General features: G+C 30.4%; 1 protein-coding gene across 1 annotated transcript; it reads left to right on the top strand.

Annotated features, from left to right (window-relative positions):
* The first annotated feature begins 4,644 nt into the window (after positions 1-4,644).
* Positions 4,645-12,395, top strand: LOC135131609 (prolow-density lipoprotein receptor-related protein 1-like). The gene is made up of 6 exons (XM_064059419.1): positions 4,645-4,785; positions 5,263-5,358; positions 11,333-11,452; positions 11,621-12,038; positions 12,091-12,101; positions 12,165-12,395. Exons 1-6 carry the CDS (start codon positions 4,713-4,715, stop codon positions 12,290-12,292), a joined length of 846 nt encoding a protein of 281 aa, XP_063915489.1. The 5' UTR covers positions 4,645-4,712; the 3' UTR covers positions 12,293-12,395.
* Positions 12,396-12,905: the final 510 nt, after the last annotated feature.

Here is a 12,905-nt window from a genome sequence, read left to right as displayed (position 1 = left end):
CGAATAAATTATTAAATTACATATGTAGTAAAATATACAAACAAATTCTGTTTATTTTAAAAAACCTCTGGCAAAGTCGCTAAGGTAGGTTTAACGCCCCAAAGTAAAATCTGTCAAGCTTAGCAACCATCTTTTTACATATTTCTTCGTCTTTACCAATTTTTTTAGTACTTATTCCTTTGGGTGTCCATACAACAAAATAACCTATAACCTATGACCTATACCTATAACAAGTATTTGTTCCTGGACTTGAAAGTAGTAGCTAGTAATCATAATTTTTTTTTTAGGTTTAATTCTCTGCCTTAGTATATTTAAACCATTCAGGAATAGCGCACGCACATTTTTTGGCGGCATATTTTTTTACAAATTTTTTGTCTAAGACGAGTTTTTTAACAAACGAACAGTATTTTTACTTTCTGAGCATAAGCTAAGGAAGTATTGTAACCGAGTCCATTGGGCGACTGCGTGTTTTCATAATTTCTCGATGAGTTATCACCCCTAGAGTACGAAAAAATGAGTCTCCCGTTTCCATCAGTTTGTCTATCTGTCCGCCGTCTGTGTCAATTTTTTTCGAAACTACCGGACTGATTTTTGTATCATGTAGGCGGTAAAATATGAACCAAACTTTGGCTAATCATTCCCACCAACAATGGGATATGATGTCACCTAAAAATTGTATATAGTAAATGGGTTTTAAATTGTATCAAATAACATAGTCCTACACGTGTAGTTTATGGATCCGTCAAGTTTTTACACGAAAGGTGCAGATTTTTGGGGAAAAAATCAAAATTATATAACAAAATTTTCCAGTTTAGTTTTGAATTTGCAAAATCGAATACTCTGAAATCTTACAGATGTTTTAAAGTTGTTATAAGTATGATAAAATTTTAATCAAAAGATATTTGCTAATCCCTCAAAAAATGTATTACGTCACCTCAAAATTTTGCCGCATAAACCCTATCTATCAAAATATGATGAGTCTATACTTGTGATTTATCATTCCGTTCATATTTTCTAGAGTATCTAAAATGTGCAAAGTATAAACAAATCCTTCTTAAAAGAAGGATTTGGAAGGTAACTCTTATCTACTAATTCTACTGAGAAACCAATAAAAAGCATAATCAAAGACAGCCACGGATTTTTTAAAGTTTGTCTGCGATCATTGCATTTTCAACTCAAAGTTTCAAATTAACGGCAATCTGACCAGAAAATTCTATATGTTAAAGACAAAGCTTCAAAAATCCATGGCTGCCTTTGATCGTGTTTTTCATTACTCTCTCTATATGTATAGTTAGTACCATTTGACCACCAGACTGTGACACTTTCATAGTCTGCTAACTCGTCAGGTTTTTAAATGTGGTTCTCATTAAAAAGATATCCATGACTTTACCTTCTGATTTATTTCATAACTATCAGACAATTTGTGTAATTTGTAAGTAATAGTGATTTATAATTAGTTTAGTTTTTATGATTCACTAGCATTATCGCAAGCACTGAATTTTTTAGAGAAAGTATGATTTACGACATACAGCTATAGGAATTGTCTTCAAAACTCACTAAGAAATGTGAAATAGGTACATTAAGATAAACATGAGAATCATAAAAGGTCAACAAGGATTTATCTATTCACCCCCACCAAAATTAATAACTAATGTTATTTCAAATTATTTTTCATTAAAATTCTTTTGAAATCTCTAATCGTTTAACTCTGCACAAATAAAAAAATTAATAAAAAATGCAATATCTTCCTCAATTTTACAAGGGAAGAAATCTCAGAGGGACTGCAGAATATTTAGATCCCAAAATTTATTTTTTTATCTCCCGCGTAAAGTTATTGACGTCATCTCACAGAATTATTACAATAAATTTTATTGAAAAGTATGGTGCAAAATACAGTATTTCTTATACTTTAGAAATATTTTTTACTACTCCCTTGGGGAAATTTTGTAACCGGGTCTATTTTCATCTGTATCTCCTAGAATATGAAAACCGGATGTGCTGTTTTCAAGTATCTGTTCTTACGTTTGTGGTCTGTCTATTCGAGATGGAGATTTTATTAAGCACGTAATATACAAAACTACTAGACAGATTGTTCTGGAATCTTAGGCATACACTAGCCAAAATTTGTTTGTTCAGATTCCCAACAATTTTATGACGTAATCCCAAAATGTTTCTCGATAAATCATCTCTAAAATATGCAAAATATGATGCGTCTTCTATTGTGGTTTATCCCACATAAGGTACGAGACAAAAAATTATCACGGTGCAATTTTTCAAGAATTTTTTATTATCTAGACCTTTGACTAAATAATACACCCAGTAGAAGTTAATTTAGTATACAAAAATGCTTTTTTCAGTGATATTTTTGCATCAAATAATTTCTGATCTGTGAAAACTCAATTGTGTCAAGAAATTTTGAGACAAAAAATTATCACGCATCACTTTTTGTATAAAAATCAATTAGAAAAACGTAGTATGCGTAATTCTTGTTTATTTGTATGATATGCACTATATGCAATTGTTTGTTAGAACTGATAAAGTGTCGAAATATAATTGGCTGAGCTACAATAATTGTCTTTCGCCATGGGCAAAGAAAACGATTTAACAGAACGTGAAAAAGGGCAGATTGAGGCATACTATGACCAAGGTTTGACTTTTGCGGAAATAGGATGAAAGACTGGAAGAGATCGGACCACAATCTCCAAGTTTGTAAGAAAGAAATACAGTGAAAATGGACGACAAAATTGTGGAAGAAAAGAAAAACTCACTGCACGTGCCAAAAGATCCATTGTGACTCCGGGTATAAAGGATAACATGTCGTCTCAAATGATAAAGACGACCCTAGGACTACCTGTTCACAAAAGAACAGTTTTGCGAGTACTGGCTAATGACATAAATGTTAAATATGCCAAATATAAGAAACAACAAATGTTAACAAAAGAACATATTCAAAAACGTCGTGAATGGGACAGAGAAATGCGGACGAAAAATGAAGAATGGTTCCAGATAGTTTTTTCAGATGAAAAGAAAGTTAATCTTGATGGTCCTGATGGTTTTAGATATTATTGGCACGATTTACGGAAAGAACCAAAGTATTTGTCAAAACGAGTTCAAGGAGGTGGCAATGTTATGGTCTGGGGTGCCTTTAGTAGCTTAGGAAATAATAACTTAGCATTAATCAAATCGAATGGACTTTCTGAATTACCAAGATGTGTTGGAAATGCACCTCAAACCACCTTTGAACCTATTTCAAGACAGCAAAGTGGTTTTTCAGCAAAATAATGCGTCGATTCATGTATCTAATTCATCGAAAACGTGGTTTCAACAACAAAATATAGCTTTGCTATAATAGCCTGCGAAAAGCCTACATCTCAACCCTATTGAGAATGTATGGAGTTCTCTTGTACGAGAGGTTTATAAAGATGGGAAGCAGTACGCAACAGTTAATGAATCGAAAGATGGTATCTTGGGGGCTTGGGAGAATTTGGACGTCAACTACTTCATCCATTTGGTCAATTCTATGAAGCAACGCGTCTACAATCTCATAGAAGCAGGTGGAAAATACATTGGGTATTAAATTAGTTTTCATTTAGCTAGTTAGTTTTAAGCGTGATAATAATTTGTCACAATAAGTCTGTTAACAAAATTACATATTTTCAATAAATTTCGTTCAGTTTAGTGTTTTCTGTGAAAATGTTTTATTAAATTAATTAAAAATGGAATTGCTCAATCAACCAGGTGTCTTCACTTTCTTTTAATACATTTAGGCAAAAATTCTGCACCGTGATAATTTTTTGTCTCGTACCTTATTTTTAACCCTATTATTCTAGAATTTGATAAACGTTTTGAGGTTATTATTAGCTTGGTGGATGGCTAACTAAAATTTATCCACCGTCTTCATCAAAATTTTAAGGACGTCAATTCAAAAGTTTACAACTTAAATCACATTTAAGGTTTATAAATAACAATCAGCTTACGTCACCCATATGTTTAAATTTATGCATATAGATTTTTGGAAAAAAATCATTACATTTTGACTATGTATTTTTTTAGACACAGGACATTGAAAAAGCAATATATCAATTATCTCAAAATATTTCAAAAACGAATTAACGTCATTATGTTATACTATATTATATACATATGTAGGATTTTTTACAACATCTTGAAGTTTCCCAAATCATTTAGTAAGTCTTATTTCAAGCATACTTCTGAAAAAATAAAATTCAAGGAAACTCAATGACAAAAAACGATAATGTACAGATTTCAAATAATTATAATTTCGAATAAAACAACAAAACAACTTTTCTTCAAACTTAAAATAAATCACATTATAATAATAAAATAATTAAAGTGCATACAGAGTAATTAATGAAGGAAATCCAAAATTCTTGAAATTTCTGTGTATTGAAAGCGCGGACACACATTTTTATATTTTTTGGAATACAACATTTCTTGAAGTATTAGTCATTTGGTTCAAAACGCCATAACAAACAACTTTATGTAGTGATTATTAAGAATAAATGCTTTTGATTAATATACAATTTAGTGTGAAATCTCAAAAAGAAAGAAATAAAAAATATTTTTTATAAAATTCGTTCCCGATGGGTTACGACCTATACTCATAAAGCCATTGATATAAAGGTCGCAGTTTTATAACACTATCAGTTTTCGAGAATTACTGACTGCATCAGCATCACATTCTTTTAAAAATGAACGTGTATCTGTTTGCTGTGATTTTGTTAGTGTGTGTTTTTACAATTAACGCTGTTCCGAGAAATAAAGGTAAGAGTTTATTAAATACTTTCCGATTTGTCAGTATGAATTTATAATAAATCGCTAAAATTATATGATTAAAGCAATTCTAGCCGAATTTGTTTTGACGTCGTCGTTCATTTTTAGATAGTTGTTTTTTCTATTTTTATTAACTTTTAACAACAAATACTGAAATCGTCGACGCTAATAATAAACAAATTTGTTATTGAACGAGCCATTCTTCGAACTGTTTGGTGTTGCCTTTTCTTCTTTAAACCGACCAAAGTGTTCCATATCTGTGATAAAAGGTTATCTGACATGTGTACGACTTCATAACCCACACAAAGAGTCATTGATTCAGAATCTTAAATAAATAATAATTTTACGTTAACTTTACACAAGGTCCTTCTTATTTGAGCGATGACAAATTTTTGATAATACTTACGTCAATGATTCAAATTTTAGGCGGAATAAAGAAGTAATACCTGTATTTATATCAATTTTTAGAATGCACCAGTGGTCAAACGAAAAAAATTGACTGCAATAACTGTTCTTGTGTAAATGGGAAATGGGTTTGCACTACGAAAATATGTTCGCCAAGACGTAAGTTTTAGAATCAGTTTTAGTTAGAAGCATTTCATTTTACATGATTACTACGTTTCACATTTATACATTTATTATTTTTTGTGGGTGTTTCAGAATATGACAATATTGATTTTATCAGGAATATATGTCATTCTTTTAAAATTTGAACATATTAACCAATTTTCTAATAAAAATTATAAACAACATATTATTTTACATTAAACGAGATTACAATAAATAATTAATCAAAATATTTTATAAACCAGATGGCCATATGGTTTTACTCTAATAACTCGATTTGAGTATTAATTACTTCGTTAGTACATTCGCTATTTAAACGTTTTGTGATAAACAATTTTCGTAGAAACTGTTCATAATAATCGTTGTATATTGATTTGTTTTACATGATAACAAAAATACATATTTCATGTTTGACACAACTACATTTGTTACGTCGCTGGTAACAATAGCATTTAAACTGGAACGATATTTTACATTTTCTATTTTATTTATTGCCCTGTTAATTTATAGACAATAATAAATGTGTAAACATACACTACACGACCTTGCACTTGTAGCACATAAAATTTCGGTCCAATCACATAGTTTTAAAATTTCACTGTGCCATCAAATACCCTGTGACCATTAATGATAGAAGCAAATTTTTGGATTGGAGGTTCTGAATTATTGGCAGCAATGTTAGCATGTCAGTTCACAGTTGTCAATTTTGACATCAGGGTGCCTAAAAACAGTAAAAACCAATGAGAAGATGGCACTTACTGAATTAGTGATCAAAATTTGAATTTGACATCGTCTGGAAAAGAGGTTTTCGCCAACCAGCGGTCGTCAAATGTACTCAAAAACCACTTACAATAGTCAACTCTAGCTATCATGGGATTTATATAATTTTATGACGTATATCCTAAACGAAACGAAAGTATTTAAATAAATTTTTAATCACCACGTTTTTAGAAACTATGCACAGATGAATCTGATTAGAGATTTACCATGTGTCACGATAACCTCAACATGTGTAGGTACAGAATTTTAAAGTAATCAGTTGTGTAGTTTCTAATAACTGTAAAATTTTGTTGTAGAATTTTTCTCCAAAAATCTACGTGGATTAGGCTGAAATATGGACAAATTAATCATTACAAGTATCAAGGTGTTTTTTTACACATATCTAGCATATTTTAAGTAGGCTTTACTCGGAAATATTTTGAGACGACTTCATCAAACTTTTGGTGAGAACGATTAGACACATTTTGTCTAGCGGTTTACCACCTACACTGCATTCAATCAGTTAGTCTAAAATTCCACAACAATCAGTCGAGCAGTTGTAGATATTAGGTATCTGTCTAACGAAACACAGACAGGCATTAGCCATCAGACAAATGACACTACTACAAATGAGAACTGCTTTTTCATATCCTAGGTACTAGGAAACGCCGAGAAAACATGATACTCGTTATTCACCACATGGACCCTATTTCTGTTCTTTTCTAGCTTAGGCTCCGAACTGCGGGATTTAAAAGTGATAGGCTGTTCTGTTTAGATTTTTTTTAGGTCGTACAAAATCTAGTTGAATTTTATGGCCAAGTGCCTTGAATGACACCAGTTTGGTTCGAAAAAGTGCAATTACATTAAAAGTGGAGTCCTAGTTTCTGTTTATTGATTGTTTTCATCGTGCGATATGTTTTTTTTTTAAGTGGTTACTAACTTTTGACACTTCTCACTGCCAAGAAAAGGTTAAGACTTATTGTAATTATCTCAACTGGATAAATTGGTTTGTATTCATTCATTCAGTAGTTGCAACTTGTTTTTCCAATGAGTTTTCTATATAACCTTGTCTAACACTAAACTTCTGTATTTCCACTCACTCTGAATTTCTAGACCAGCGAAGTTCCATAACAATGGCCTATATATTTTGTAAGTTGAAGGCAGCCACAGTAAGCTACTACATTATTTAGAATTTTTCTCAAAATATTCAGACTTATTGTGGGGACCATTTTCCATATTTGAATGTAATACACAGACGAAGAGTGATATTTAGATTATTGCTTCCTAAAATTGCAAAATCCTTTTAATTATTTATTAATTCATATCGGGAGAACTGTTTTCTCATTTTCAAGTTCATCAAATGAGACTTTTGTGAATTAATGACAGCGATGGTTTTCTACGAAACCAACGAGAATTTATAATGAGAAAACTTAACCCACAATATAATAAAAAAAATGGTCTAAAAAGTTATTTAGTAAGGACTTCCTCGCACCTGAAGACAAATATTCAAACTAATTCAATGTGCTAGAAAAAAACATATATCGACAAGGATGAGATCGATCTAACGCAAGCAAAAAGCAGAACCCAAGTTCTCTAAGAAATCCGCACGTCCACCAGCAGTCGTTATGCACGTAACCCAAACATCAGCTGTGCGCACAAAAATGTTTGTAAAGTAATTGTGATAAAAATCAAGGTTTCAAGGTAGACTCATAAAACACAAATATAGGAGTATGTCATGTTATAAAGTGATTTATTAGGAAAAAAAAGAGTTTATTTGTCGATAGAGATGATTAGATAAATTTTGGTTAACACGATATTATTAATTAAATCCGGCAATTTATTTTATTGCTTAAATCAAGAACGGCTCTCTCCACTGTCTCGAAATTTTGGGAATACAGTACTGTTATTATTAGTATTGCACTGCATCTATCCAAATTGATATATGTATCCCTGCAAAAGTGTTGATGGCATCAATACAAACTTTTGTAATGGAAAAATTCATTTAAAACATATACGAAGCATTTTTTTTACATTAACTTTTTCACTGTATACATATCTTTATTTTAACTTACAGGGATTTTATAAAAGAATAAAATTCACAAAATTAAATTTTATAAGTTTTCGAAAGAGCTACAGAATAATAATAAGAGAGAGGAAAAAATAGATAATAAAATTCCTTCAGTTAACTTATTAACCAATAAATAAGAATTATCTTTTATTATTATATATTTATCTTATTTATGAAATAAAAATTTTAATTAAAGATAGAAAAATGTGTTAAAATTTAATTCCAAAACGAGATTATCTTGACACAGTATAGCAGATTGGCGTTTAAATAAAGAAAAGAAAAACGTGTGTTAAAGAAGCAGTAGATGAAGTAAAATAAAAAAAAATCGATAATATTTAGTCTGAAAGAAATTCTTAATTATTCAGTAGGTACTTCGTTATCAATTTTTGTATACATGAAAAGAAATCACATAGAACACCGAAATTTTAAAAATCTTATATCTACATGTCATTCTAAAAATAGAGGTTAAAATAAGGCTGTATTGTTGACACGCAGCAAACCTGTTGCACCATACTGGCAATTTGACCGGCCACTCGTTCCATCGTCCGATAAAAAAAAAACCGTCGAATTTTATTTTACATATAGTTTAATGAAATGTTTAAAATAGATTGTGAACAGAATCAAACACTAAATTAATTGGTTTACAAACAATTAATAATATATAGTTTGATTATTATTATTTTTGGGAAAAAAATTGAAAAAAATCTACGCACAAAAGGATAAGAGTGTATAAAATGATGAAATAAAATACTTACAAAATATTTAACAAAAAGATGTCAAAACAGTTTTGAATAAAATAAAAATAAGGCAAAATTACTGTACAAACTAGCCTTCATAAAAAATAAATAAAATGTTAAAAAAAGTTAACATCCAATTTAAAATTAATGCAAAATTCTAATCCTAAGGCATCTTCTTGTGCTACAATTTAGCGAATCCCCTCATCTTCATTGAGCAACCCACTGCAACAAAAAAACAGATGAAATTATTATGTATACAAAGAAAAATACCACAGAAGTTAACACCAACTTTATACCTACTAATTTCTAATAGCAGTGCAATTTAACATTACACAAGTTTAATAAGTAGACAAGATTTAAAGAATACTAATCAAAAAAAGTTTTGAAATCACAATATAAATTCTAAGCAAAATTTTACATTTACATCACGCGATTCTTGGTGAAAATGAACAGAAAAAATCTATATAACAGACTCAAAATAAACCAAAAAAAAGTTTCGGAGAATATTTGCCTAAAAATTCGCCAACAAACAGAGAGATTCTAAAGCTAATTTAACCGAAACTTCAAAAAACACTTTCCAATGAACCACTGTTTTCAATTAAAATGATTGTCTGAAATGTTTTGTTGACTTAGTGAATTTATTTTAGTTGTAGTTAAGTATGTCTCAAATACAAAAATGTTTTCAATTTTTAAATAATTAACATCGTTAAAAATCTAGATATTCCAAATTATTTCAGCTAAAAAAGCGTGTTTTAAAGAATAAATATCTCATAGTTATTAAGTCGTTGTGTAACGATTTGTAGAATACAACTACTTCCCTCTTAACATTCGTATGATAAACAAAGGTATGCGCTCTGTTATGGTATCAATTAAACAAAATTTTAGTGTACCGAGTGTTTATAACAAAATTAAACTTTAAAGTTTTCAAATATCGACATTCAGTTTCAATTCGATATTTGAAATTTTCTATATTTTCATTTTTTGTAAACACTGTATATTAAAACCTAATTTTATTTATACTACAATAAAGCGCATATCTTCATTTATCTCTCCACAAAATATTGTAATCCAGATGTTAAAAATAGCCATAGTGCAATTTTTTTATGAACCTTCCATTACTAAAAAATTTCAAGAAAATTTGAACAACATCGCATCGGAATTTTAAAAATAAACAATGGTTATAAAACCTAGGAAGAAAGCAATCAGAATATATAAAAATATATAGGAGAGTCTATTTGATAAAACTAACTTCTGTGTTACGTAGTTCTGTTTAGTTGAAAATAGTTTTGGTATGTGGTCATCCTCTCACCCTGTATATGTCACTAAATTTAAACATATGGCAAATGTTGTCAGTACTAGCTTTAAAATGCATCCTCGTATCATCGGTTTTGTTTTTTAACAAGGATTGTGCCTTCTCCTGGAACGTAACTTTTTTCTTCTTTTTCCTTATTTCGGCGACACTCTTCATTACATATCAATTAATAAAAGAAAAATGGCTTGAAAAATTTTGGGTAACATTTTATTAAAACTGACAGACAGATTGCAACAAAAAAAAATCACTTGTTTGTTTCTGATCAGCTGCAACAGCTTAAGTTCACGACTTCCAAAAAAATCGATTTAAATTTATTTAGACAGATAGAGAGCCAGACGGAAACTGGAGATCTATTTTTTGGTATTCTAGGGGTAATGAAACGTAGAGGAAACATGAAAGTAGCCATTTCCCGGATGGCTCGTAGCCTTACACTTGGGAAGTAAAAAACAATCAAACAAATAACATAGCCTTCGAAAAATTAGCAATATTCGTATAGGGAATTAGGAAATGACCAAACACTGTTAACGTTAACACGAAAAATGACATTGTAAATTGGTTATAAATCGGAAAAACAGTGCGTGGTTCCATATTTTTATTTATGCAAATTTCTTAAACACTGAAATTTGAAAACAGAAGAAAATTACGTAGAAAAATCTCAGTGTAGAATTGTAGAATTTTGTTCTGGACAAGCTGTTGTAATATTTTTTTGTTATTCGAAACTACTAGAAAAGAAAAATAATAAACATTTTATTGCAGTTAACTGAAAATGAAAGAGCACTTAACATGGAACGAAACCTGATCGTAACAGCAGATTATTTCATATTTTACTACACTAATAAGTTCTCTTACAAGTATGTTTTTACACTACAATTTATATAAAAAATTAGTCTTCAAATTTTAACCACATGGAAGTTATAAATGATTACAGCGTGAAATACCAGGCATAAAGCCTAGATATGAAATACAATTTCACCAATTTTACAAATTCAGTGAAAAAAATTAAATCAGAACAGAAAAAATCTATGAAAACTGAGATGAATAAATAAAATTTACCTATAATTTTTCACATCTAGCCTAATATTTTTTACTTTTCAGCTCAATGTATCTCTGGTCAGTACAAGAACGAGGGTTGCAGTAGCTGCAGATGTATAAATGGTAAATGGTCCTGTATTAGCAATTCAGGAAGATGTCCTCCATCTCAGCGAGCAAAGAGAGGTCAGTGACTTGCTTAACTTTGTCTGTTTTACTTACTAAGTATTTGTAAGATTTAACCTAACAGATCTTCATTTGCTTTTAGCTTAATCTGAAAAACACTTGTAAGAGTACAAATACTTGGTAAAGTATTGAATCCGAAACAGCTCTTTACAAGTGTTTTTTTGACAGGTGTGCCTGGGGCTTCTGAACTAAAAAACACTCCCTGCGCTCCTAACGACTACTTTAAAATTGACTGCAATACTTGCTACTGTAATATCGATAAGACTGGGTACCTCTGCACGGAGAACATCTGTTCATTTACCGAATCTCCATCATCGCAGCCAACGTCAACAGCGAAAGCAGGAAATGCCACATCAATCGACGATGTGGCTGTACCACAAATTCAAACAGTCAATTTAAATGCCACAGTTCTTGTTATTGAAAATGTTAACTCCACAGGACTTGCTAGTAATAGTACTAACCAATCAGAAAATGAACCTTTAGTTATTACCGATATTAATTATACTCAGACTTTTTATAGCAATTCTAGCAATTTTTCAGATACTGATGCCGGTGGTACAAACAAAACCATCAGTATAACTCACTTGTAGTTGCTTAAAGTTGATCATAAGGTGCTTTTACATAAAATACTTACTTAGATTTAAAGCTTGCTATTAACAACATGCATAACTTGAAAAATATTTTGTATGATCTTCAAGCAATTAAATTTTAGATGAATTTACTTGTACGCCTGGTCAAACGTTCAAGAAGGATTGTAATACGTGCACATGTACTCAGGATGGGAAAAATGCCATTTGTACACTGAAAAGATGTAATGTCGTCGCCAATGTCACACAATGAAGGTGATATATAAGTTATACTTATACTTAGTTTTAGTACCTAAGAATGTATTTTAATGTAATTAGTTTAGGGAATAGAATAAAAATAAAGCATTTTAAAGAAATATTTTACAGTTGCACTGCGGTTATTACTTTTATGTAATTCCTCGTCACTCAATACATTTAACAAAAGCAAAGAAACTGTTCCTGTCCGGATTAATAAAATTTTGTTAGATAATCAGCTAATTATACTTCTTTAATCTATGTTAACTCAGTGTATGTTAAAATCTAAATTTTCATTTTTGTAAAATGTGATTCGGTTAAAATCATAAGTCTAAATTCAAACATAAACACGTTTTTATTAGACAAGTACAGAGTAGGTACAGTACCTAAAAGGGCAACGAGTCGCAAAGCGTTTTTCAACGTTCCCTGTTAACTATATAATTTAGACTAACACTTAAAATTTCATTGCTTAACATAAATCTGTCCTGGTAGGTACTTCTATTTGATTGTTGACAATGAGGTTTTTCTAATGTATATCGCGGTATTTCTCTAGTGATTTTCGTACAATCAGGTTCTTAACACAGTTAAACCTAGTGCTAAGTATATGTAAACAAAAAATCGTATTCATTTAA

The sequence above is a fragment of the Zophobas morio genome, unplaced genomic scaffold (genome assembly GCF_036711695.1).
Source record: "Zophobas morio isolate AGI-343-1 ecotype UQ-CSIRO unplaced genomic scaffold, CSIRO_AGI_Zmor_V1 ptg000021l, whole genome shotgun sequence".
Taxonomy (NCBI): Eukaryota; Metazoa; Arthropoda; class Insecta; order Coleoptera; family Tenebrionidae; genus Zophobas; species Zophobas morio.
This window is presented reverse-complemented; position numbering and strand designations above follow the sequence as displayed.

Bases quoted from the DNA above. Each gene is read 5' to 3' on its own strand.
- LOC135131609 (XM_064059419.1), top strand. From the start codon at position 4,713: ATGAACGTGTATCTGTTTGCTGTGATTTTGTTAGTGTGTGTTTTTACA. The intron at 4,786-5,262 runs GTAAGAGTTTAT...ATCAATTTTTAG, and splicing joins CGCTGTTCCGAGAAATAAAG to AATGCACCAGTGGTCAAACG. The intron at 11,453-11,620 runs GTCAGTGACTTG...TTTTTTTGACAG, and splicing joins ATCTCAGCGAGCAAAGAGAG to GTGTGCCTGGGGCTTCTGAA.